This window comes from Exophiala aquamarina, assembly GCF_000709125.1.
Source record: "Exophiala aquamarina CBS 119918 chromosome Unknown aczIA-supercont1.3, whole genome shotgun sequence".
Taxonomy (NCBI): Eukaryota; Fungi; Ascomycota; class Eurotiomycetes; order Chaetothyriales; family Herpotrichiellaceae; genus Exophiala; species Exophiala aquamarina.
In genome coordinates, this window is record NW_013550585.1 from 2,248,460 (window position 1) to 2,273,394 (window position 24,935).

The window sequence follows — 24,935 nt, forward strand, 5'->3', positions numbered from 1 at the left end:
CTTGCAAAGGTCGAATTTTGGCAAGTTGGAAATAACCCTGCCTGGATAACGAAAGCTTGGCATGTATCGCATGACAATGTCGAGTCAAATAGCGTATGTGCTTCAGCGAACATGAACAGAAGCCGATAGGCTGTTATCATGAAGAGCACCGAGTCTCATACAAAGGCTACTTCGCCGGACTCGAGTTTGGACGTAGCTTCCTCATGGCTACTTTGATCTCTATGTGCATGCGTCTACCACAGGTAGACACCAAGAGACTGTTTTTCTTGGACAACGTCCTCATATATCATTTGGAGCAAAAAGAAGAAGCCACTCCAAGTCACCTTCGTAGCCTCGTGACCCTTGAACGCTACCTTGGGATGCAGGCCTGTCTAAATTGACGAATGAATGGAATAAGGTTCAAAGATTGCATTCATGATTGATTTCTCGGCATTTTCTAGGATGCTCGGATCTGTTTTCTGCTATGCTATCCCTTCTCTATGGAAGGGCTGGCCTGATGCGGTGTGCTCAGTCTATTATCGTCCGTCAATAGCTGAAGGTCTCCTCCATTCCCAATCAAAAAAATTGTCATCTCTCCAAGCTAGGAGCCCACCCCTTTTGTTTCCATGGCCCTGAGGGAAGGATTCTTGCCCAAAAACCTGAGATGGATAGGCGTCTTCGATGATATGGGCGGGCCTGTTGTGTAACGAACGATTTGCAGTCGATGCTCAGGAAGTTAGGCGGGAATCTAGAGACTTGCTTCTGTTTTTTTTCTGGGCTCATACTTTCAAGCCCCCTTCCCATTCAAGATCTCTGACTTCCGGTCATTCAGTCGCGCTCTCTCAATCGAACAAATCCCTAGCCTGTCTCCTTTGCGTGCGCTCTCTGACCGGCTGGTCGAATAACTCCTTGCCTTCGTTTCTTCCGGAGCGATCATACTGCGACGGGAACAGTTCCTTCATGTCCGCGCGACCTTTGATGCTAAACCCGCCGGAGCCTTTGATGTTGAATCCGTTTCCATTTCCAGGCGCCGATGTCGCGGAGCCTTTGATGCTCAGGCCTCCGCCGCCGCCATTGCTCGATGTGGACGACGGAAATAGCTCGACGCCGCTGTTGGGGAGGTTGTTTCGCAATGACTTGGTGCTGTCGAGGGAAATGCTCTTCCGGGCGAATCTTTCGGCGAGGTCCTCTGCGTTCTTGGCGTCCATGGCGTGGCTGCGCCGGTGATGAGACCGTGGACTGGTCTGCGCAGCGTTTATAAGGTCGGCCTTCAATCGCTTCGCGGCGGCTGCATTGGCTCGCACGTTGGCGGGGTCGTTCACTGGTCGCGACGGAGCCGAGGTCGTCATAGAGGTGTCGTTGTCGGCGTTTGTGGCCTTTGAGGGAAACAACTCTATCCTGTCGGAATGTAAGCCACCTCCTTGCGGTCTCCGGGTGGATGAGGTGATGGTGTCGCTGAAGAGTTCTTTGCCCGCATTTGACCGTGCCGGGCGCTCGGTGCGATCTCGATAGCCGTTTCGTCGTCGGCGGTCGCGCTCATCTTCAGAATCGGATATGTCAATCTCATCGCTATTGCGCGTCCTTGCTGTGGGGCTGGCACTTCGTCGTCTTCCTTTAGTGACTCGTGAAAATAGATCTCTCCCTCGTGCCGTAGCTTCGCCGTCCGTTGCTGGATTGTCGTCGTACATGTTCGCTGAGAAGTCATCCCCACCTGCATCGTGGTCATTGTCCCTCCTTCTCCTGTACTCGCGATCGTCGAAACGTCGACGCCTGTAATTGCCAGTGTCACCTCTTTCACCTCGTTCACCTCGTTCACCTCGGCTATTGGCGAATTCACGTCGCATTCGGTCTGTGGGATCTTGGTCCGGGTGGAGGAGGTAGTATCGACTTGCATCCCGAGCACCTTTTGCTTTCCTGTCTTTGGCTTGTGCAACGCGTACTGTAAGCATGCTCGCCGGTCTGGTCGTCAGAGGTTTTGCTGTACGAGATTCAAATGGAGAGTTGATGAGTTCTTGCGCGGAGATGGGGTGTTGAAGGAACGAAAGGTGGGCCCTTTTCGCCGTTTCGCCGTCCTTGAAGCAAATATTGGCAGACGTGTCGTCGATCCATTGAATATGGACGTCGGGTGGAGTTGACTGGTCGGTGACGACATGGTCAAGAGCAAATGCGATGATGTCGCTGGTGTGGAAGTCATCGACACCACGGATATGAACTTTGTTCCACTGGGGCTCGAGGCTGGGATCTTCAGTGTAGATGGCAGGTATTAAGTTAGAAGCATCAGCGGCTTGTGTGGTTGACGGTACAAATGAGGGTTCTTCGCCTTCCTGCGGGGCTTCGGTCAGGATGCTGTCTCATTATCAAAAGAAATTGTTACGTACTTCAAGCTGGAACTCTTCATCAAGGGTTGCGACATGCTCATCCAGGTCCATGTCAATGTCAATATCCATTAGATCGGCATCCTGCGTCGAAGACATGGCGGTTTGCATTGCGACCGCCATTGGGCTGTCGCCGAAGAAGGTTGGTGAGAGGATAAGTGAGCCTTGGTGCTTGAAATTGTATAGTGACAAGGAGAGTGAGGCAGAGATGTCCGATAAAGCTGAGAATTAATCAAGACTAGTGGTACATGTTTGGGAGGTGGACATGAAGGTATCGGCTGAAGATGAGGATGTGAAACAACAAGTAGTGATGACGCGGCGAGGTTCTTGAGGAAAATAAATGAGACAAAACTCAACACCGAACGGGCAGGAAGGCTGGCGCAAGGGAACTATAGACCGTTGACATGGTTGCCCGGATTGTAGAGCGAATTGCTTTGAGGTTCGTTGTCGGCGGGTGGAAGCATGTTGGATCCAATAATTGTACTATGAGAGATGCGGCGATGGAAGTTTGCCCCGTTTGCGAAGATTGCCCATTGAGGTTACCTGCGGCGCCGCTTTTGTGGAAAGGCAGACGCTAGCCATACGTGGCATAACCCAACCAATTTCTCCAACTCCACAGTGAGGATGACCCCGCATTGGCTCATCCCAAGATCGTCATATCATCCCTTGTGTGCAGCATTGGCAGTCCTGGTGACCAAGGGAACAAGAGATGGTTGTTTGTACATGTGGATAGCCATAGTTCCAACATAAATGCCCTTTCCATGCCGCCATTGTCCTGACCGAGATAAGCTTGTGCTTTCAAGTCTTTTTGTGCTTCCATTAGCCTGCTCACATGAACATTGCTAGCCTTGCGAGAGCCGGCCTTCGATCGGGATTCTCGAAAAAGCTGATACCACTTTCATACTTGTCAGGTAGAAGACATCTCTCGGTCCACCGGATTTCTGGATCCTTGGGAGCCGAAATTCATGATGTCGACATCAACCCGAATTCTCTGGCCGAGAATCCAGGCATTGTGCAGGAGATCCGGGAGACTCTACTAGAGCATCAGGTGATCTTCTTTCGAGACAAAGATCTCTCTCCAGCAGAGTATCTCACTTTTACATCGCATTTTGGAAAGCCAGTCGAGTATCCATTTGTCCGTGGCATAGAAGGATTTCCGGAGATCATCCAAGTGCTCAAACAAGAAACTGAAACAATAAATTTCGGTGGCATCTGGCACAGTGACACCAGTTATTTTGAGGAACCACCTATGGGATCCGTCCTCTTGGCACAAGAGATTCCACCCTATGGAGGGGACACCCTATTTTCAAATCAGTATGCTGCATACGAGGCACTCTCCGGAGGGCTGAAGCAGATACTGAAGCAATTGAAGGGGGTCAACACCTCAGCAAAGGCGGATGCAAGCAAGACTCGCGAGGACCGTATCCGCGACAGTGGGAATAGCAATTCAAAAGAAACATTGGAAGCTACCCACCCCGTCGTGCGCACCCATCCCGAGACAGGGAGGAAGGCACTCTATGTCAATGTAGCGCACACCTCGCACTTTGAAGGCTGGACGGTGGATGAATCTGCTCCTCTTCTGAACTATTTGTTCACACATCAGATTAAGCCGGAGTTTACGTGCAGATTTGTCTGGAGACAAGGCAGCATTGCGCTCTGGGATAACAGATGCGTACAACACAATCCAATTAATGACTATCATGGGTTCAGAAGACGAATGTTGAGAATTACTCTGGCTGGAGACAAACCTACATGATGAACGTGAATATCCTGGCGGATAAAGTGGAGATGTGACATGGGATAAGGCAGGTCCTTGCTGTTTTCTTGTCTTCGTTCTAGGCTGACTAGGTTTCCTAACGATGAGGACTGGCCTTCTGCAAATAGCATCTAAATAACACATTCCTTCCACTTGAAAAATTTTCAACTGTTTTCATGCACATTGGAAGGCTCCTTCCTGTTTGTCCGACACTGTGCTGTTTCTCCTTCGCTCCTGCTCTCTTCATGACAACCGGACCAGCCGGTTTCTGTTTCTTCGATGTTTGTATCTCATCTGACCTCATCTCTGGCTGTAAATCGGGAATATCTGTTCGCCTGAAAATGCAATGTTGGCATGGCTTTACTTTGCCTTATCTATGTACCTGAAAGTAGATTGGTGGTTGTTGTCAGCCTAGTCCGAATGGTGAACCTAGTTGAATGCCTGTGGCTTGTGGGACGAATGGGGGATACCAAATGGTGAAGGTGGCTGATGATTGCGGTATCAGAGTTGGAGAATTGTGGGTGAGCCTTGTTGGGAAATCAGTCTAGTTGGAGACGCGAGCCTTCTTTGGATTTCGGATGCCTTTCGCAATAGCATTGAACATGCCTTGATCTGGCTTCCACTCTGATTCGCTGTCATCTCGATCTCTTTTACGAGGTTTCTTGACAGATGGCGGCGTTGTATCAGCTGTATCGTATTCCTGCTCATTGTTTGAGTCTGAGTCCGGCATTTGCTTGGGAGGACGTCTTTTTGGCAGAGTTGAACATTTGCGTACGCCCTGTGATGATATGAAGGCTGAAGCCGTGAGATGCCGAGATGAATTGGCTAGTTTACCCTGTTGCGACGTCGCTAGAGGTGCCTTTTTGTTCTTGCGTTCGTCGAGGTTGCATCTAGCACGGCCAACACGGTTCCAAAAGTTCTTGACTGCTGTTGCGCCCCTGTGCTGAAAACCGTCCTCATCTGACATGCGTCTTTGCGTCTCTCTGAACCGGGCTTCGCCCTGAATCTTGCCCTCCTTACACACTGCCTTCATATGTCTGCAGCAAGATTCCTCCTCCGCGGCGCTCCAACTCCGGCTGTTCTTCTGTAGGAGAGAAGCTAGTGGTGGCGGTGGTGGAGGAGGAGGAGGAGGTGAAGAGGAATGGGAAGGCGGCGGAGACGAAGATGAAGACGAAGATGGAGAAGGGGAAGGCGACGGAGATGGAGACGGAGAAGGTGAGGAGGAAAGTGTGGAAGGGTGCTGAATAAATGGATCAGCCGAGGGATAGGGAGAAGGGGGAAAGATAGATGGGATAGGTGCTTTCACCCAGGGAGATGAGTCCAGCTCGCTCTCTGAGAAGTTGCTCTCTGTATCGTCCTCTGGAACCGGGGCCAGTTCACCGAAAGCTTCTGGTTCTGTGGCAGCAACTGGCTCGTCCTCAAACAAGCTACGAAGTCGCTGTGCTTCTTGATTACTTGCATTGCCCTCGTTTGCGGCGGTGACCTCTCCACCCGTTAAATCTTGAAAAGGGATCTCGACGAAGGACCATGCATAGCCCTTGCGCTCCTCAAAGTACTTTGCAAGAACCTCCGGGTGCGCGTCAAGGTAGTTGGATACATCGATGTCCGTCAAAGGGACGATTTGAACAATTGGGCAAGTAGTTGATGCCACCGCGTCCAAGAAAAACGACTCTTTTTTGCTGTAAAAAGACATTTTGTTGATGAGATAGGAGAACAGGAGAAAGATGGCCTGTGTTAAGTAAGGAGAAGAAGATATCATCGGAAAGACTTGTAGGACTGTCTTCATTGTGCGTTGAAGAGAACTGCATCGTGCTTTTGATATCGTCCCAAAGGCTGGCGGCATGCCAATGGAAAGGCTGGTGAATAGGGATGAATGAAAGCACCTACAACTCTAGTACAAAACCCATTGTGTGATGTGAATGTATTCAACACCTCAACGAGTGTGCAATGTGTCTGTGTCCCATATCGACCCACAAACAAGTCCTTCAGTGAATGACAATAGGACGATCCCATGAATAGATTCGAGCAGTGAAGAAAGTGAACACTCCCACATCTTGCATGTGGTCTCTGTCACCATCAAGAGCGATTCCTCCTCGACCAAGAAAGATCAAGAATATATCCGCTTCAATTTGCGGAACGAGAGTATTCACATGTTGAAAGCCCCATTGAGACGGAGATCACGAATATTCTGGACTTAACAACAAGGAAGGTCGGCTTTAGCCATAAGTCAATTTCGAAAAACCTATCTTGAAAATGATCTGCGTTTCTGGAACAGAAGCTTCATCTTCTTATTGAGAACTAAAATCTAGTCGTGGAGCGGCCTGTAAACTCTATGAGAGCCAGACGAGGAGGAAGACTTGAGATTGTGTTACGGAAGGATTTCAGTGTCCATTTATCCGATTTTTATCCGCTGCACGTGTTCCCCCAATGATTTTCAAAGCTGGAGATCTCCCACGTTTTAAAATATCTTTGTATCCCTCCTTCAAGGCTTCAGGGCGACTAACTCTGGTGAGATACTCCGTACTCCGTACGGAATATGCCTTGCAATTCGGGAACCACTTGTTGGAACGATTTCAATCTGATGAGCAAGCTCCATATGGTTGCTAAATTCAAACCTCAGCCAGCACTGGAGAGGATCTGCACCAAATCCAATCAGCTTCATTGTGGCTTGTCCCATTCTGTTTCAGCCTCGTCCATTGGAAGTACCCATCGAATGAGAGGCCATCTCATCAAACCAAGCCAAGCATGATTTTACTTTTGTGGTTGAAAGCTTCTTCCCATTCTGTCTCTAATCCGAATACGACTTTTTCACGCCCCCTTTTGTTCTGATTTGAAGAGGATAACACGGCCTAGTCACAAATGCCTTCGCTTGAAGCGTTTCATTTGCGCATCTAATCCCTGAGGATGCCGGTCCTCAAGCCTCAAGTAGGTGGGTAGAGATGTGAGGGACCAGGCAGGAGGTACTGTAAGTGCTCAAAAGATCCTTCCTTGCATCCCGCTGGCAGTTTCGGTACACCCTTTTCGTGGGCGACCTACAATCTTTTGTTCTTGGAGCCCTTGATGGCTTGATCTTGGTGACATTCTTTCAAGCATGATTCAACTTTCTGTTGGGCAGGTATCTGCCATAATTGCAGCAATTACAACAGCTCTTCAGCTCTTCTTCCCTACTGCTCTAGCTCTCTTGATAGTCGGGCTCCTCAAAAGTGACATGTCTGCTACAACTTGGTCATCCGTTGGCGCAACGCTTCACAGCTCTCACTGGGCTGCCCTTCTTCGAGCAGACACAGCAACCTCTGTGAATGTGCAAGGTTCAGTAAAGTGGCTGTTGCGGATCGGATCCTTAGGTCTTTTGCTTATCGCTTTGGCTTCCATCATCACCCCGATTGGCCTTTACGAAACGGTCCAACCGAATCAAGTCCTGCAAACCGTCTCATTCCTATACATCGCAGACAGTGGGCCTTTCGGATATGGGACGCCAGAGCGAAGCACGCTTGGGTTCAATCGCTTGTGTGGTGTTCCAAATCTAGTGACATGTCCTGGTTCTGACACCGTTGAGGTGAAGTCGAACGAGTCTATCTCATCTGATTTTCCATTCGGATATGACAGCCGTATTCCGGCAGAGAAGATTGGGTTACTTCAGAGCGGGCTACAAGAACAGCAACAGACAGTCTCCAGTTTCTTTGACATCCAATTTCGATCCCACAACAAACGCCAGGATCCGGATATCAACAATGGAACATTTTATACCGCCGGTGCTTATCGACAATTGGACACTCTAGTACTGCAGGATTCGATCGAAGCTATCGAAGGACTAGTTGTGGATATGATCAATGGACGTATTGCTTTTCGTAATCATACTCTTCCAGCTGGGATATCTCTCGGGGCAACCTGGGATGAAGATCTACTTGTCATGGAACCGGAAACCCATTGCGTCGACACAAACCTTACTATCGACTTCACCACCTCGGGTTTGAATGGAACTTTAGGTGGCAAGTTGGAGGACGTGGTTCTGACCGACCGCGGTGGATTCGCAAACATTGCCACTGATTCGCCCACCTACGATAAGGCTTCGCCGCAAGTCAACGCTGATCTTGTCAATCGTGCTTATCAAAGTGCCTGGTACTTTGATGCCCTACTGGCCATCTATTATAATGTGACTCGCCCAAACCCAAATGCCTTTGGATACCTCACCTCAGCGGTTGGTAATACGTTTCAGCTACCAGAAACAACACTTCTTGGCCTTGACAAATTGGTTGTCGAAGACTACAGTTCTGTCTTTTCCACTTTTCTCGCCAACGACAACAGCTCGTTCACCAGCGATGATAGTTTTCCTTTCTGGCCAAACCCATTCAACATATCCAGATCAAATTTCTCCGAGATTGCTAACGAGTGCAACGGGGTTGTCGGGACCAGCAAGTCAAACATGTCTAATGTTGCAGTTGGCTGTGGCCTCGTCTACGGTGTACCAAGGTTATCTGACGGGCAGACTAAACTTGCATACGACCCTGGAGTACGCCTGTCCATGCCACTCTTGTCATGCGCTTCTGCCGTGAAAATGAATGTCAAAAAATTCAGCTTTCGCTTCAATGGTACAGACGGTCTCCGCTCCCTGCGGGTTGATTCCATATCCGATCAATCTTCCGACTCGAAGCCTCTGTACTGGGGCGTTGAGAACAACTCCGGACTGGATGTGAATATCCAGGATGCTGCCCCCCTGTGGGGGCTGGTCTCAAGCACGACCCCTGAATCCGATGAGCTGTCAGTTGTAAAATCACCTTACCTTTATCTTCCTGGAAACCTCGGGATATTCACAATACTTACGCAGTCTGGCTCAGACAACGTGCCCGGCACCACTTTCGCCATTGATGCTCTCTCATCTCTTTATGATGGCGATGTATTCGACCCCGATCAAGGATTTGCGGGATATGGAGGCAAAAATTCTGTTGCGATGTTCGCCCAATGGCAACGTCTATCAGCAACCGCTAATGGAACTGCGCACATAATCAATCTCATATATGCGGATTTGGCAGCAAATGCACTTGTTGGGACTAAGTCCTGGTTGCAATCATCGAACAATATTCCGGGCACGGGCAATGCCAATCAGAAACGCCAGGCGAGTACCACTAGTGCCGATGCATCACAAGCCACTGCACAAGTACCAGTACGCGTCTTCTCACGGCAGATTCGATATAGATGGCTTTTTGGAATTCCAGCGTATGTGGCTGTTCTTTTGAGTGTGGTCATTGGCTCGGCAACACTCATATTGGTGTGCCTGGGCCGTGCTTCGACATACAAGATGAGAGCGTACCTGAATGCCACATCTGTGGGGCGCAGCTTGTCCCTGTTTTTGTATCCTGGGGAATGCGAACCACAAACTTCAAGTAGTCGATGGGTACGTGGTGTTGGCACGAAAAAGATTAACATCAGCAAACCCGCTTGGATACCCCGTGCAACGCAGCCTCTTCTTTACCCCGAAAATTTCAATAACAGTTCATATACAACTGGCCATAGCGGGGTTGTAGGTTATGAGAATGATGACCAACCTCTGATTGACCAGAAAACTGGGACAGCTATTCAGCTGACACCGATTGCAAGCCCAATGCCTCCGACACAGCCACGATTTGGTACATCAACGCAGGACAACGGCCAAAACCTACACCAAGGATACCTATCACACTTTGGGGCCCATCACATCGCCGGCCAAGCACAGAATCAATTTCCACCGCCTCCAACTCAAACTTCCAACACTTACCCGATGGAGGGTTTCGCAAGGTGACTGAGAAACTGTTCCGGGCTGTCGTGGTCTTTTTGGTCGACTTGTATCGTTTCAAGGGTTTGTATCAATCGGTCCAAGATGATGAATGCGATGTATCCTCTTAAAGTCTTGAATGATTTGATCATAGGCGTTATGTTTGAATAGGAAAGTTGTGCAATAATTATCAATCAAATTCAGCGAAATAGCACTAGTAGCCGTCCTAAACCTGTACTCTGCTCCTCCGTAATAAACACTGCCAAGTCTACGGTGAAGCAAAATGCCACAACCACAACCACAACCGCTGTCTCAGGAGAACGCGGCCAACTCCATTTCAACGAAAGTCGAGTGCAAATGTCGAGCGCATTTCTAAGTCCTCTCGATCCTAAGGCAGCTGGCTGTGTCGCGGGATGCGTACGCAAACATGACCGTTCTATCCTTCCTCGGCGAATTATACTCCCTTGACACACTCGATACTCGGTTTACAAATTCCTCATCGACTTCCAGAAAGACTGTTAGTGAGGAGGGCTCAAAGGCTGGTGCAAGAGGAGGGAAAATACTACCTGCAGATGCCCAACCCGCAAAATGGAGGACACCGGAATTTTACTTCTACACGCTCGTAGTTGCGGCATGTGTGCCCCAGATGTACTGGGCTGTAGTCAGTGTCTCACAGCGTAAGAATAACTGCATCTGCCAGTGAATGTCTAGCCTGACAAGATATGACCAGCTCATTCGCCAAACTATTCGAAATTTGAGCGTCTTCTGTCTCCTGGATGGCTGTTTGGTCGTAAAGTGGTACGTGTTGAACATGTACTTTCCCAGTTGTCGGAAGAGGCTTATATAGTGAATAGGACAATTCTGATGCCCAATACGCAGGATTCAGGGACAATATTCCCTACTTGACGCTGCTCGTTATCTTCCACCCGCTGCTCAGACGAGCATATGAACGTATCACCCAGACTAGCAACACCACAGGCAGTGAACCCTCTAAAACGACTTCTACTGAGAATGAGGGTGAAAATCGGCTTCGCCATCGCCTGACCTACGATTTTTACTCGTCCCTAGTCTTCGTCGTGGCTCTGACAGGGTTCTCCTCTCTCAAAGTGCTCTTTATCTTGTTCATCAACTTCAGGATCGGCACTTCGCTTCCCCGCAACGCCATTCCCGCGGCGACTTGGATATTCAACATTGCGACTCTCTTTGCGAATGAACTTGCTCAAGGTTATCGCTATGTGACCATTGCTAATGCTATAGTGCCATTCTACGCGGGAGCACCAGTTTTGGGCAAATTTTTGGATTCTTACGGAGGCCTGATGCCACGCTGGGAAGTCCTCTTCAAGGTGACAGTATTGAGAATGATATCCTTCAATTTCGATCATTATTGGTCACTGGATCGTTCCAGAGCTGGAAGCCCACTTGAGGTATGTGACCTAGTTCCCTTGGAGCCCTATGCTGCGTTCTACGTTGAACCATAATCGCTGACAGTATCAAGAAGAAACAATTGGATCCCGCAGCACTGTCTGATAAGGAACGCATATCTATTCCTGCGTCGCCTGCCTCATTCACGTCATTCTCAACTTATGTTGCCTACATCTTGTATCCACCTCTGTATATCGCGGGGCCAATCTTGACCTTCAATGATTACATCTCTCAGTGCTCTTATCGATCACCATCAGTGACCACACGGCGGACCACCCTGTACGGAATACGATTCCTGCTTACGTTGTTCTGCATGGAGTTCTTACAGCATACCGCTTACGCAGTCGCCATCTCAAAGGCATCACCGGATTGGTCGACATACTCTCCGTTCCAGCTAAGCATGCTGGCTTATTTCAACTTACACATCATCTGGCTCAAGTTGATGATCCCTTGGCGATTTTTCAGGTTGTGGGCGCTGGTCGACGGCATCGATCCTCCAGAAAACATGATCAGATGCATGAGCGATAACTACTCGGCTCTTGGGTTCTGGCGATCCTGGCACCGTAGCTACAACAGGTGGCTCACACGCTATGTCTACGTACCTCTCGGTGGCGGTCCTGGCGGGAGTGCCGGTCAGCTCCGTGGGATTGTTAACCTCCTTGCCGTCTTCACTTTTGTTGCCCTTTGGCACGACATAAATCTTCAACTTCTGACATGGGGTTGGCTAGCGACATTTTTCATCTTACCAGAAGTCGTAGGAAGCCTGGCGTTTCCGCCCTCAAAGTGGAAAAGTCGGCCGAATGCTTATCGAGTTATCTGTGGCATCGGAGCAGCTTTCAATATTCTTCTGATGATGGCAGCCAATCTGGTTGGTTTTGCTGTCGGACTAGATGGATTGATGGGTCTTGTGCACGGCATAATTGGAAGTTGGCAAGGTGCGATGTTTATGCTTGGTGCATGCGGTGTACTTTTTGTGGGCGTTCAAGTCATGTTTGAACATCGTGAGGGCGAGAAACGAAAAGGGATCAAATTGAAGTGCTAATTGGGACACGAAACTTCACCTATACCTTAAAAGTGTTGCTCCTCCTTCTGATCGACTGGCACAAACATTTCTCGCTTCCTAGGAAATCTCTCAGTGATATTTAAAGGTCGTGTAGCATAGGAGGATGTTAGGCTAGGTTTTTGAAAAGTGACCTAGCCCTAATGGGTTAAGGTTCTAGAAGCGCTAACCCAGCCTCCCGCCAAACCTAATAGGTTAATCTAGCCTGCATTAAGGCCTACTAAGATCTGTCTAGTATTATCTGTTCTTCCTGAGTGCTACAACCATGCGACCTTCTCGATAGTCTTTAACACTACACCCTTCCTGCGCACAAAAACCATATTTACTGGAGAACCTTCGTGGCGGTCTTTAATAATAAATAAGCTATAACCTAAGGAATCAGAATAGGCGGCGGTGTGCTACTTACTGAGATTCTGTTGGCGAAGGTGACTACGCCGCTTTGGCAAGCACTCGAGCATGTATGAGATCTCTGTCTCTTTCAATTCTATGGACTCTGTTCTTGTTTATATACAAATTTATGAGTTATTTGATCTCCGTGAGCCCCTTTTCCATAGTTTCAAATCACTTATTGATTCCAAACATTGCAAATGTTGATACAATGGCAATTTTATGACAGGAGTCAACGGAGTCACTCACAGACTTTAGTACCCATATTTGTTAGCGCGTCACGTGCTACGTGAGTTAGTACGCGCTAGATAATTGGCGCCAACAGATTCAACCCAATAGGTGGTGACTAGGTAATGGCAAATGTATTTTTCTGTAAGCTCCTGCATTGCATAACTAGACACCTCTATGTTAAGCGGCTAACCTTTGCTCCCTAGTAGTTGCAACTGCCAGTAGGTCAACCTCTGTCTTGGTGGATGGCCTGGAGAACTTTAGTTGCAGCTCCTCTTGAATAGCCTGAGGTTCTGGGATTACTATCTCTTCCGCTTGCTCGGCCCAAGAAGCGACCGTTCTTTGAATCGATTTCCACCAACCGCCCACCGTCATATGCTGACCCGACCATTGGAAACGAAGGCTAGAATGATCTTTGAGAGCAATAGTGAGCCGTACTGCTTTGTGCCGCCAATCGGGCATGGCATCAATAAGCAGATAGTCTCTCTCGGCCTGCAGATAATTCCTATAGTTAAAGGAGATAGCGTTCGGATACTGAGAGAAATGAACTCTTATGAGTAACAGAACATGGCATGGTGGGAGCTCCTCACTCTCTGTCTGGTATCTAGGGCTTCAGACTCAAGCACATTATCTTCACTCCGTTCAAGTAACTCTTGGAGTCTTTGGTAGGACGCAAACACGATTGACGTCGCTTCTTGCACAGTCCATAGGAGATCTTGGGCCGCGGCTGGAAGTTGATTCAGCATTGCCGTTGGTAAGGATATAAAATCTGCAATAGCGGTAGGATCATGGGAGTGAGGCGGCTCGAGGAATAGTAATGTTGCAATCTGATGGTTTAGTGGATGCCTCATCGTGCTGAACTCTCCAAAAGAACTTGGGGGGTCTATGGTCGCTCGGTGGTCGGAGGTGAAGCAGGCCGGGCGATGAGCGGTTAATAAAGAGGGGGATATCTGAAGAGTAAGTAACAAGAACTCCATAATGTAGTGACTGTCTATATTGATAAAGGATTTGGGGGTTATCTGCGTCATAAAATAGAGGACACCGGATGTCCCCTCCTATCGAGTTACTTATTCTCCCCACCACGTACGCTGACACAGTGAGACGATGAGAGTCCTTCACAACTTTTACTCTGAGAACATTCTACCATCATCACCGACACACTTGTGCCTAGAATGTTGCTAACGGTGAATGCTCCTGGTAGCAGCGAGACTCTGCCTACGGGCATTGAGAATAACCAGCGTGGGCTGCACATATTCGTCCCCTTCCTCCTAGATCATCACATCGAGTAATCCGATATGCAGGTAAGCGCGGCGTATCAGGAGGCAGGCATGAATTGCCACGTGGTGCGGACCGGGTTTCCGTCGAAATGGTTCTTCCATCAATGTCGGGGGATGTTTTAGATACAGTCCGTTTATTCACAGGTGTGACTTGCGAACGAAGGACGAAGCCCGACCACCATCTGGATGGTAGGATTCTTGTTCCGGTTGATACTCTAGTGGGATATATCTACGTAGCGCTCCATAGGCGCCAGTATAGCGCTGGCTGGTCAGCCACAGCCAGAATCCAATTGACGCCAACCGGGAAAATCAGCCGGCACTGATTTGACATCGGCACTGACTTTAGATGTTATCTATATCAATTTTCTGGAAACGGTCTATTTTTCTTCCAGGGATTGGACGGAACTCCCTTCCATGCTGACGATTGGCATGACTTAAGAACTGAAGGCAACAGCAAACCATTAGTATTGGCTTTCGTCTGATTGGTCTTAGATCTCTTCACCTCGTTCCCCGAATTGTGTGGAATTGAGCGTTGCTCGGTCAACTCTACTGACATGGCATCATTCCCGGGCAGGGAATTGCTAGACAGCTAGGGTACTAAGGCGGTGCTAAGGCGTCATGATTTTAATTCACATCAGCGGCTACCTTGTCGAAGACAATAAAACGTCTCCTTTCCCACAGTGACTTATCTTGCCATTCTACTCAGCTCCGGTACAACGTCTACTTCGATGGAAGCCAACAGACCTCTCCTCAGAACCATTGTGGGAGTTATCCGCTGTACCCATCGTCCACCTCCACGAACCATAGGGCCTCTTGTTAAACCACGTTATAAACACCAGGATTTTACCAACTCAGTGGACAAAACCGCTGCTACTATGTCTTCGGCAAATGCATTGACAGTGATGGATGCCATCAAGCACGATCACGCCGAATTAAAGGAGTATTACGAAAACATACTCGGTGCTAATGATGTCGACTCAAAGATTCGCTGGCAAAATCAATTCACCTGGGAATTGGCTCGTCACTCTATCGGAGAAGAACTTGTCGTTTATCCAGCTATGGAGAAGCACCTGGGCAACACAGGCAAGCAGATGGCGGATAGAGATCGAACAGAGCACAACAAGGTTAGTCATGAACCCATTACTATCGAGTTCTTATTGTATAGTTCCTTTTGTTCGAAGCAAATCTTAGTCTAACAATAGCGTCGTTGGAAAACACAGGTTAAGCAGCTCCTACACAAATTCCAAGGGCTATCTCCCTCCGATTCTGCCTTCAGACCAACTCTTGAGTCACTGTGGTCTGAGCTGAGCAAGCATATCGATGAAGAGGAAACCCAAGATCTTCCCGCACTTGAGAAGGCCTTACCAGAGGGCGACTCCCAGGCTCTGTCGAAAAGCTTCGGGCGTACCAAAATGTTCGTCCCCACGCGTAGTCACCCTGCCGCACCGGACAAACCCCCTTTCGAGACTGTTGCGGGACTCATGGCAGCGCCAATCGATAAACTGAGCGACCTCTTCCGACGCTTCCCGCTAGGTTGATGGCTACGGAAACATATTTAGTTGTGGATGGAGTTTTCCCTTTGAGCAGGCTTAATAGGAGCTGTCACCTTTGTATGATGGATCCCTAGTATTTTTAATAGGACTCTCAACACATACGTCTCTCCTCTCGTAAAGTTCTCTAATTTCCATACTTAGATCGTAGAAAACCTTATATAGATCTTGAATGCTCTTTTGATTCACTGCCGCCGTAGAAAAATGCACAATCGGACCCAGAATTGAAATCGTGTTGTATCATAAATATGCCTCCAAGTAAACCCCGAACTCGGTAGCAAAAGCCATCCTTTTGAGTCAGTCGATGTACCACACAAGATGCGCTTAAAGCTGAACATTTGACGAAAAGTCTTCTCAACCGATCTGGCAGGTGCAGATACTGAGAACATTATATACCATCATGATTTCTCTGTTCGCTCGAAAAATAAAAATTGAAACGTTCTTGACTCTAAGGCTCTGCATCCGACCCAACTCGGTCTAAACTTCCTTAAGACGTTCAGGCCATGGACATTTGCGATAGTGAGTGAGAACCTTTGCGGTGACGTCTGTGCTCTATGTGTATGTAGATTAGCGGACTTAATCCTTTCACCAAACCTACGATGACTCGACTCTAAAATGTCAAGGGGAGCGCGGAACTGAAGTCCGACGGCGGAAGACGAACAAGACCTTTATTTTTCAGGAGGTCGATCCCCAACATCTCATGGCACTCTTTACCCACTTGCCACTTTCGCGGTTCTCGAATTACATGGGTCACCTGGAAGGGAGATCCCCAGTCTACTGGATGGAAAAAACAATTAACCCCTCCAGTGTCGTGAACTTCCCGACACGTGACTATCACAGGCCCTTGGAATTGGTTACTCATTTGCTGCGAATAAGGACTTTAAAGCTTTTTTCCAGTGTCTATAATGCTGGGATTTATTGAAGACACCGATCTATCTAATCCATTTCGTCAAAATGTTGCTCTTATACCTGTTTGAGCGGCTTAGTCGAGCTAGTTCCTCAAATATTCGGCGAACTTTTGAGCCTTTTATCGCCTGTCTCACCCTCAATTGTACCATTCTCTTGATCATAGCAGTATCGTCCTGGATGCATTTAATGGGATTGCCGTATCAATGCCCCTGCTCGGTTAATAGAGTCGACTTTACGGACTTCCAACGGCTCATGTAACGCGTCCTGACTAGATACGCCTGTTCCCCAGTTCATATTCTCCTCTTGCTCTTCATCATCAGACTATACATAGTCCTCTCTAATTCGTTCATGATGCGCTTGCAATTTGGGCACGGGGCGCATCTTATTGCATAATTGACCAGTCCAAAAGCCGTGCTCTTGGTTACAAATTCCCCATCAATCAACTCACTAGCCATCTTGAATCATTTTTAGCTTTGCGGGCCCTTTCGAGGCGGAGCTGGAAATTATGAGTGCATGGCCTTTGTCTGTAATTTTCTAGCGAAGGACGGTGTAGCTAGAATTAGCGAATTCGAGCTGTTGCTGAGCACTAAATAGAGACAACGGGACGTACGTTGAAACTTAATAGACTGCAATTACCTAGAACTGGAAGAATATTACGGAGATTCGCGCACAGTTGATTTAGAAGTTGAAGAATCGACGATTTCAGCAACAACTTCCGGAACAACCACCAAATTCTATGGAAGGCTGAGGAATAACATTAAGTTTTCTATCTACTCTTATAACAAGAGCGGAACCAGGAGGATATTATTACCGTGACGGTAAATAGGACGACTTTCTGACATATATTGGTGAGACAATATACAAATAGAAATAACGAAGTTCTTATCAACCTCGCCTAGTATAAGTATCAGGCAACAGGTTAGTAGGCCCTTGAGGATCGCTCAAAAAGACTAGAATCTCGCACGAGGTGCGAGGTATTCCCGGACCTAGTAGGTATGCTTGTTAGGCTTAGCATGCCCGACACTATTCTAAAGTATTTAGTAATTATAAAGATTTTAGTTTAACATTAGGGAAGACATCAATAACAGTAGAAAAGAGTAGTTCAAGTTGTGCCAAGACAAGATAGTCCCTAGTTAGCTGCGTAAGGGATAGGTACGCATCAGGCAAGATCCCGATCTCTAGATAGCTTCAATGGCGTCTAGTCAGTGAGAAGCATCAGTACCTAGGTCATCAGATGTCCTTGCAACATATTTCTTATCTACTCACAAGCGACACTTTGTGTGATACAACGCAAAGATCACCAAAGTCTACTTGGGTTCTAAGTTGTTGACTCACTCAGCCAGTAAGGCTGCAGTATGAATTCAGCTTCCTCCGGCAACCTAGCTGCAAGGAACATCTCATAGGAAAGCCAGCTGCTAGTTATGAAACTAACCAATTCGCTGTGTCGCCCCTTCTCGTCTGCTCGATTGGTTTGGGACCCCCACTTTTCAGAACGACAAACCATATCCTATGCAGCCGAAGATATTCGCCTGGAGCCTGATCCCTCCGAAACAATTACAGCCTCATTCCTAAATGTCTGGTCCGGGCATTTGAACCCCCCCGACCTATCTTTCAGGGCCCTAGGCGAGTTCCTAGATAAGGGCGATATTCGAGATCTAAGAGATACGACTCGTCCTGCCCGACTTACGCGATTGGCCTTAGTTGACGATCGTAGGGATCCATGCGGGCTGGACGAGAGCCAATACCCGCCGACGAGCAATGGACAAACTCGGAGCTGGACATCCGAACAATACACCCGTTGGCCGACCCCTGGTCTAGATAGGTACCGTGCGGCTTTGGATGAACGAGCATTATATGACAAGCTCTCTGAGAAGGCGAGGAGAAAGATCAGGAATGCCGTCATCCAGGAAACTGATCGTTGCTTAGAGATCCTTGAATCGCGCCGAGAGACGTACACTGTGAGCGCATATACCGTCAGTCCTGTCGTTCACGGGCTAATCTGAAGCAGACTGGTTACAAACCTTACCTCGTTGGGTGCTATTGCTCTATGCGTCAACGTTGCACATGGCTTCCTTGCATGCCTTCGAGCATATCTCCAAAGATACATCTTGAATCAAGTTCACTTTAGAGTAATGCTGGTTTGTTTGATCCCTCTGATCCCTATCCTAAGCCGGGTGTCTCATCTGTTCAATGTTGCCTAGAACAAAACCCCCCGCGAGTTCACAATGGAGTTCCACCTCCCTTTTTGCGTCCTACGGAAAGGCAATACCTCGTCCGATTCACGGAATTTGCGGCGTTCTTACCCGATGCTTCCCGCTTTCGGCCAAGAACAGGATCAGATATTCTACCATGACGCGCAGATCTCGGTTCTCATCACTGGGGTAGACGAGTGGTATTGGACCGCTTATTGCTGCGTTGACACATTCTCTGAGCATGCAGAGAATGCAGATACGTATATGGATTGCAATGATGACGGGCCGAGTGGAGGCGGCAGAGATGAAGAGTATCCAGTGTGGAATCCACGAGAGTATTTCCTGCTCGTGCTTTCTCGACGCTGTACGCAGGTTGCTCTTGAGTGGGAGGTCATTATATACGAGCTAATCGCTCGATTGGACACCTATGTTGCTCTTTTTCTACCTTGACCCCTCAGGAGCGTGAAGTCAGACTAACGAAGGTATTGTAGGAAGGCGCTTATTACGGATCAATGGATGGCAACGATTTCTTCGACGACGCACAACTTGGTCGCACGAAGTCGTACACAAAGGCAGTGACTATCATGAGAAAGTTCAATGACGTCCTCATCCTTAGTCTGGACACTTTCCGGGACTTTGAGCAAGATGAATTGCAGTACTTTAACACCGGGAACGAAATGCTGGATGATCTCTGGAAGCGGTACTTGGACCGCATTTTTGACGGCTTCGCAACCATGCAATATCTCCAGAGGGTTTTGGTCCAAAAGATCCAGACTTTTGATCGCATGAAGGATGGTGTTCGTACCTAGCTCCCCAGCCTAGCTGACCTGAACTTGTCGCTTACTAGAACGCCAAAGCTGGTCAACTCGTCTGCACTGAAGGAGAGCCGCTATTCTACGAAACAAGGAGATGATATCGCCGTACTCACCAACATGACGGTGGTAAATAAGCCCCCCTTCCCCTCTACGTTTTGAGCATGGCCGAAGTTTCGCTACTGACGGTCTACGGATTAGGCGTATCTCCCTTTTAGTCTAGCAACGGTTAGACTCACAACTCGAACTCCTTTGCTGAAGGCTGACCCTCGCTAGGGACTGTTTAGCATGACCAGTGATAACTTGGATGTGAGGAGGTGGCTTTTGTGGATGGCGACGTTGCTCATTCTGGGATTGCCGACTTTCTATGTAGCCTTCAGGGGCAGGATCGAGGCTATCCAGTGGGGACGGATGTTGAAATGAACGCAAGGCTAATTTCATGTAACTCATGTAGGCATTGCCGAGACTTATCTCTACATCTCTCCTCATCATCACCTAGAGACTGCACATTGCACACAGCGCTTATGGCGGCATTCGGTACAATTTGAGTGAAGCTTAGTGTTCAAGGGACCGTATCTACACTGGCACTATTACATGTGTGAGCTTCCGCATAGCGTGGGAGTTGAGAACATCTGAGGGAAGGCATACACAAAACCAGACCTGTTCTTTCTTCTCGCTGATCCAAAACAGCAACGAAGATAGATCAAAAATGTCCAAGGCCGGAGTCGCGGAGACCGGCCGTTTGATACAACTTGCGCAGCGTTTCTGGCCACATGATTTGCAACTGGGAGAAGCGATCGTCGCATCTGTTTTATTCTCTCGGTTACTGCACTTCGAGTTGCACTAGCAAAGCATCAGGCTACATTCATATGAGCGCTTTCAAAGGGCTTCGCGCACACAAGTCCAGTGCGAGTATTTAACAGCTCCTGGCACATTGAAAGGAGACCAATCCGAGCGGTCGCCCGCGTACATTAGTCGGACCATTTAGGCAAAGCGAGGATGCTGCCTAGGCAAGGGGTAGATCGCTGGAGCAATTCGCAGAGGTTGAGACTGGGGCTGGAAAGCGAGACACTCAGCCAGTTGAGAAGGTTGCAAACCGAGGTCCTTGAAGAGCGTGGACTTTAGAAGATCCTGCTCCTAACAACTTTGGATTCCGCAGTGTGGCTCAGGCTGGCATCTTAGGTTCCTCAGTCCTCAGGCCCTATTCAAAGTTCCCATCGGCTTCGGGATCTTGGCATCGAGCAGAGAGGAAAGTCTCCAAAAGCGGCGGCGAAAACCGCCTACATTCAGAAGGAAAATTCCCTTGCAATTTGTGTGGAAACCCCCATGATCCCGCAACAGCCCTGACTGCGAATGAAGTAGAGACAATAAGTTGTGAATCTTTGTCAGCGAAAGGCACAATCTAAAGCGAAGATAGAATTCTGCCATGTCTACAGCACACTCTCCTGAAGCTAGAGTAAAGAAAAGCTTACGAAATGAGCGGACCTAGCGCCTAGTCTCGAGAATATAGCCAGCGTAGATATTTTTTGGATGTGTCTGAGAACTATTTAGTCTAACTTCTATATATATAATCCGGGAAAAAGAAAAACCTTAAGTTCTATCAAATAGCAGTTTTATATTTATTATAAAGCAGATACAGTTGCGTGATATGGTTTTTACATACCCTTTCGGCCGATTATTTCCATTCCATCTCCAGATTGCTATGTGCCCTACACTAACCGGATATATATTTACCGCCCACCCTGCACGCTTCTCCCAGCTTTCTCTATATGACGTCAGCGCCTTCAAGAATATACTGAAAACGGTGTCCAAAGCGACCAATGAGCTATTGGAGCTATACGCAAACTTTATGATTCTGAGATCGATCAGTCTATTAATATCGTTCAAACCTCAGCCATTTCCCTTGTACCCTGATAACCAACTATGGAGACCACAACTCTCCACGCACAATGCCATTGCAAACGAGCCTCATACAAGTTCTCCATCCCTTCATTATCTCTTCCTTTGTCATCCTCTTTCTGCAGCTGTTCGTCGTGTAGATACGCGACAGGCCAACTTGCCGCCTCCTTCGCCGTCATTCCTCTCGATCCAGACACACTAGATCTCGACGTCTCACAACTCTCATCCTATGCATCTTCAAGCCACCGAACACGACATTTCTGTCCAACTTGTGGCGCTAACGTGTTGGACTTTGATAATTCAGACAATCTGTGGCGAGTATGTACAGGTATGCTAGATCGAACTCAGAATTTACTCAAACGGAACCAAATTTTCCTTGGCGATACGTGTGACGGTGGGTTGAGCGTCTGGATGAACGGCATGGGACAGAAATTCGAAGGCAGCCCAGACGTCGAACCATTCGACTTCAAGACCGATCTACATAAAGACAAGGAGTTGGACAAAGATCTGCCTTCAACTGCGCATCTTTTAGGCATGTGTCACTGCCATGGGGTACAAATCAGAATTCTCCCCCCGTCGGAAAAACAGCGATATTCTGCCGGTCTGGATTTTTGTACCTCCTGTAGGACCACCACAGGCTTCGAGGTTACCTCTTGGACTTCGGTTCCATTGTCTCAAATCCAAGTGCCGGAGGGACAATCCTTAGCATTGTCAACGCGAACTCTCAAGACTTATGCCAGTAGTCCAGGAGTATCTCGATCTTTCTGCGGGAACTGCGGCTTGACGGCTTTTGTAACGAAAGACAATCAAAGCTGGATAGATATTGCTGTAGGGATGCTGAGGGCCGAGGAAGGGGCTAGGGCAGAGAGATGGCTAGAGTGGAAGGAGATAGGCTTTGCAGAGGAGGCCCTTGATCAGGAACTAGTAAGCCAACTAAGGTATGGACTAAATCTTTGGAGAGGCAAACGCAAATGGGCTTTGATCTATTGACTGGGGACGAAGACAAGAAGTATGGCTCCTGTAGCTACGCAGCAGCGTTGTAATCTCTCCTCTATTTAGAGCGAAGAAAAGTCATCGTAGTTAGTTTTAGTATGAGCGTCGGACTTTGTTGTCACTAGCGCTTACATACTAGCACGGCGAATCCGTGCAACCACTGTTTAAAGAACATGAGTCCAGCATTTCGAAGTAACAGTAGATTCTGTAATGTCTTGAAGGTCCTTTTAAGGGATTGCGGCTATAATTCAGGGCCTAGGTTTGCTGGGGAAGAGAATTTCATCTGCCAGAAGCGTCGATATAGCTAGAAACATTCGGACATAGTGCAGGGAGCCAGATACCATAAACCATGCCAAATCTATCTGTGCAATCACGACATGCTGATGGTTAGCAAAACTACCTCGAGTCCTCGACGCATTTTGGAATGTTAATCATCCATCGCTCGGACAAATTCAACACCAGGGAAGAAACGTGGCATCTACCAGATATGAATCAGTCCGCAATGTTTCTTCGCTCACAAGGCTTCGAGTAAGACAACGTTTTCGACTATTTATCGTCCTGAAGAAATCACGCCGACAGCCTCGGGACGATCTGGATGATTGGCGTCATGAAGTGGCCTAGTGGAAGAGGCGAAAAATGTTGTGTGTAACTATTAGTACTGTAAGTCTTCTTTCTCTTTGAAGGGGTCTCGATTAACCCAACTTGGCATAATACTTCTGCAGCATAAAATTATTTATTCAATCCGATTTTCATAGCCGCAGACAGCCTGGCCCAGACACTTTCGGATCTTGCATCCGAGCCCGGCTGAGCTTTGCCCCAAGCGCTCCAAAAGTGGACTGCGATCAGACATTTGAGTCGCCAAACATTGCTGGTTGTCGCAAGCTAACAACAGGTTGACTCTTTCGAGTTTGCTGGCTCTTCGTTGTGGAGGCATTGAAGGCAAGGACTGGAAAAAGGTGCTACGTCATTGTTTCTAGAGCTCAGTATGTTCACATCCCTTTGATGAAAACGACGACGTCAAGTTTTACTGTGTGTTTATTTGCCGACGAATCCTGAGTATGCACGAGAATGAACCAGCAAGAGAGAATAGTTTGAGAAAATCTCATTCTTTTCATGACGTCAATCCAATCGTCATTCTTCCACAAGGTCTTATCCCGTCCGAAAATCAGCAGTATTCTAGAAGTCGAACCTTTACTTCACTTACGACGACATTTGTCAATTCTGTTTCTACCAATGATACCTCCACTATTCCAATGTGTTCTCTTCTAGCTTGAAGTACTATTCTATTCACTCGTCAAGATGGAAACCAAAAAGGCGCTTGACCCCCCAGAAGACACCAACCGCGTACCCAAAAACAGCTCTGGTTGCACAGGACCAGGAAGGTGGCAAAGGTCTCGACGCCAAACTCGAGCCAGCTGCCAATTGGACGCAGCTTGAATTCTGGGATGATGAAAGCGAATCACCTTCCCTGAAAGAATACGAGGGCCGTGGTCTTCTAACAGATAAGGCAGTACTCATTGCCGGAGGCGACTCAGGTATTGGGAGGTCCGTAGCGGTGCTCATGGCCCGTGAAGGTGCCAATATCTCTTTCGTTTACTTACCAGAAGAAGAAGACGATGCGCAAAGAACGAAAGAGATGGTCGAAAAAGCTGGAAGGAAAGTTAACCTCATACCGTCGGATGTAACAACCAGCGACAATTGCCGGGCCATCGTTCAGAATCACATGAAAGTGTTCGGCAAACTAAACGTGCTGGTGAACAATTCGGCGATGCAAGAAATGTGCGACGATCTGAAAGATATCAATCTTGACACTGTAGAGAAGACTTACCGGACGAATGTCCTGAGCATGTTCGCCATGACTAAATTTGCATTGCCGTACATGAAGCGCGGGAGTTCGATTATCAATGCGAGTTCAGTGGCTGCTTACTTGGGAAACCCACAGTTGGTGGATTACTCCAGCACCAAAGGTGCCATTGCCACATTTACACGAAGTCTAGCTCAGCAACAGGCACCAAAAGGTATCAGGGTTAATGCTGTGGCGCCAGGAATTATATGGACACCGTTGCAGCCAGCAACCAAAGGAAATGCAGCTGAGAACATGGACAGCCATGGAGTTGAGTCTGCATCGTTGCAGCGACCCGGGATGCCGGTGGAGGTGGCCGCCGCGTATGTCTTTCTTGCAAGTCCTCTAGGTAGCTACTTTACAGGGGAAGTAATTCATGGAACAGGCGGTTTAGAGATGCAAGGATGATGGCAATAGATATAATTCTTATATCATTTGGTAACCGTCCACACTAGAACTTCATTACTCGACAGGAACGGGATAAACAGGTTGATTTACAGCACT

At 48.0% G+C, this 24,935-nt stretch overlaps 10 protein-coding genes across 10 annotated transcripts; 7 read left to right on the top strand and 3 right to left on the bottom strand.

Moving 5' to 3' along the window:
* Positions 1 to 821: 821 nt before the first annotated feature.
* Positions 822 to 2,453, bottom strand: A1O9_04409 (uncharacterized protein; the record flags this gene model as incomplete). The annotated part of the gene is made up of 2 exons (XM_013406700.1): positions 822 to 2,303; positions 2,358 to 2,453. 2 exons carry the CDS (start codon positions 2,451 to 2,453, stop codon positions 822 to 824), a joined length of 1,578 nt encoding a protein of 525 aa, XP_013262154.1.
* Positions 2,454 to 3,186: 733 nt separating this feature from the next.
* On the top strand, positions 3,187 to 4,110 carry A1O9_04410 (uncharacterized protein; the record flags this gene model as incomplete). Its single annotated transcript, XM_013406701.1, has 1 exon — positions 3,187 to 4,110. The coding sequence occupies one exon, from the start codon at positions 3,187 to 3,189 to the stop codon at positions 4,108 to 4,110; it is 924 nt and encodes a 307-aa protein (XP_013262155.1).
* A 544-nt stretch (positions 4,111 to 4,654) lies between these two features.
* Positions 4,655 to 5,803, bottom strand: A1O9_04411 (uncharacterized protein; the record flags this gene model as incomplete). Its single annotated transcript, XM_013406702.1, has 1 exon — positions 4,655 to 5,803. One exon carries the CDS (start codon positions 5,801 to 5,803, stop codon positions 4,655 to 4,657), a length of 1,149 nt encoding a protein of 382 aa, XP_013262156.1.
* Positions 5,804 to 7,201: 1,398 nt separating this feature from the next.
* A1O9_04412 (uncharacterized protein) lies at positions 7,202 to 9,886 on the top strand (the record flags this gene model as incomplete). The annotated part of the gene is made up of 1 exon (XM_013406703.1): positions 7,202 to 9,886. One exon carries the CDS (start codon positions 7,202 to 7,204, stop codon positions 9,884 to 9,886), a length of 2,685 nt encoding a protein of 894 aa, XP_013262157.1.
* A 400-nt stretch (positions 9,887 to 10,286) lies between these two features.
* A1O9_04413 (uncharacterized protein) lies at positions 10,287 to 12,323 on the top strand (the record flags this gene model as incomplete). The annotated part of the gene is made up of 4 exons (XM_013406704.1): positions 10,287 to 10,536; positions 10,590 to 10,657; positions 10,714 to 11,283; positions 11,355 to 12,323. 4 exons carry the CDS (start codon positions 10,287 to 10,289, stop codon positions 12,321 to 12,323), a joined length of 1,857 nt encoding a protein of 618 aa, XP_013262158.1.
* An 867-nt stretch (positions 12,324 to 13,190) lies between these two features.
* Positions 13,191 to 13,792, bottom strand: A1O9_04414 (uncharacterized protein; the record flags this gene model as incomplete). Its single annotated transcript, XM_013406705.1, has 2 exons — positions 13,191 to 13,490; positions 13,547 to 13,792. Coding segments are annotated over 2 exons (546 nt in total), but the record flags the coding sequence as incomplete, so codon positions are not given.
* Positions 13,793 to 15,108: 1,316 nt separating this feature from the next.
* Positions 15,109 to 15,771, top strand: A1O9_04415 (uncharacterized protein; the record flags this gene model as incomplete). Its single annotated transcript, XM_013406706.1, has 2 exons — positions 15,109 to 15,357; positions 15,436 to 15,771. 2 exons carry the CDS (start codon positions 15,109 to 15,111, stop codon positions 15,769 to 15,771), a joined length of 585 nt encoding a protein of 194 aa, XP_013262160.1.
* Positions 15,772 to 18,113: 2,342 nt separating this feature from the next.
* On the top strand, positions 18,114 to 19,858 carry A1O9_04416 (uncharacterized protein; the record flags this gene model as incomplete). The annotated part of the gene is made up of 3 exons (XM_013406707.1): positions 18,114 to 18,650; positions 19,376 to 19,681; positions 19,742 to 19,858. The coding sequence occupies 3 exons, from the start codon at positions 18,114 to 18,116 to the stop codon at positions 19,856 to 19,858; spliced, it is 960 nt and encodes a 319-aa protein (XP_013262161.1).
* A 1,755-nt stretch (positions 19,859 to 21,613) lies between these two features.
* On the top strand, positions 21,614 to 22,585 carry A1O9_04417 (uncharacterized protein; the record flags this gene model as incomplete). Its single annotated transcript, XM_013406708.1, has 1 exon — positions 21,614 to 22,585. Exon 1 carries the CDS (start codon positions 21,620 to 21,622, stop codon positions 22,583 to 22,585), a length of 966 nt encoding a protein of 321 aa, XP_013262162.1. The 5' UTR covers positions 21,614 to 21,619.
* A 1,564-nt stretch (positions 22,586 to 24,149) lies between these two features.
* Positions 24,150 to 24,839, top strand: A1O9_04418 (oxidoreductase; the record flags this gene model as incomplete). The annotated part of the gene is made up of 1 exon (XM_013406709.1): positions 24,150 to 24,839. The coding sequence occupies one exon, from the start codon at positions 24,150 to 24,152 to the stop codon at positions 24,837 to 24,839; it is 690 nt and encodes a 229-aa protein (XP_013262163.1).
* Between the last annotated feature and the right edge of the window lie 96 nt (positions 24,840 to 24,935).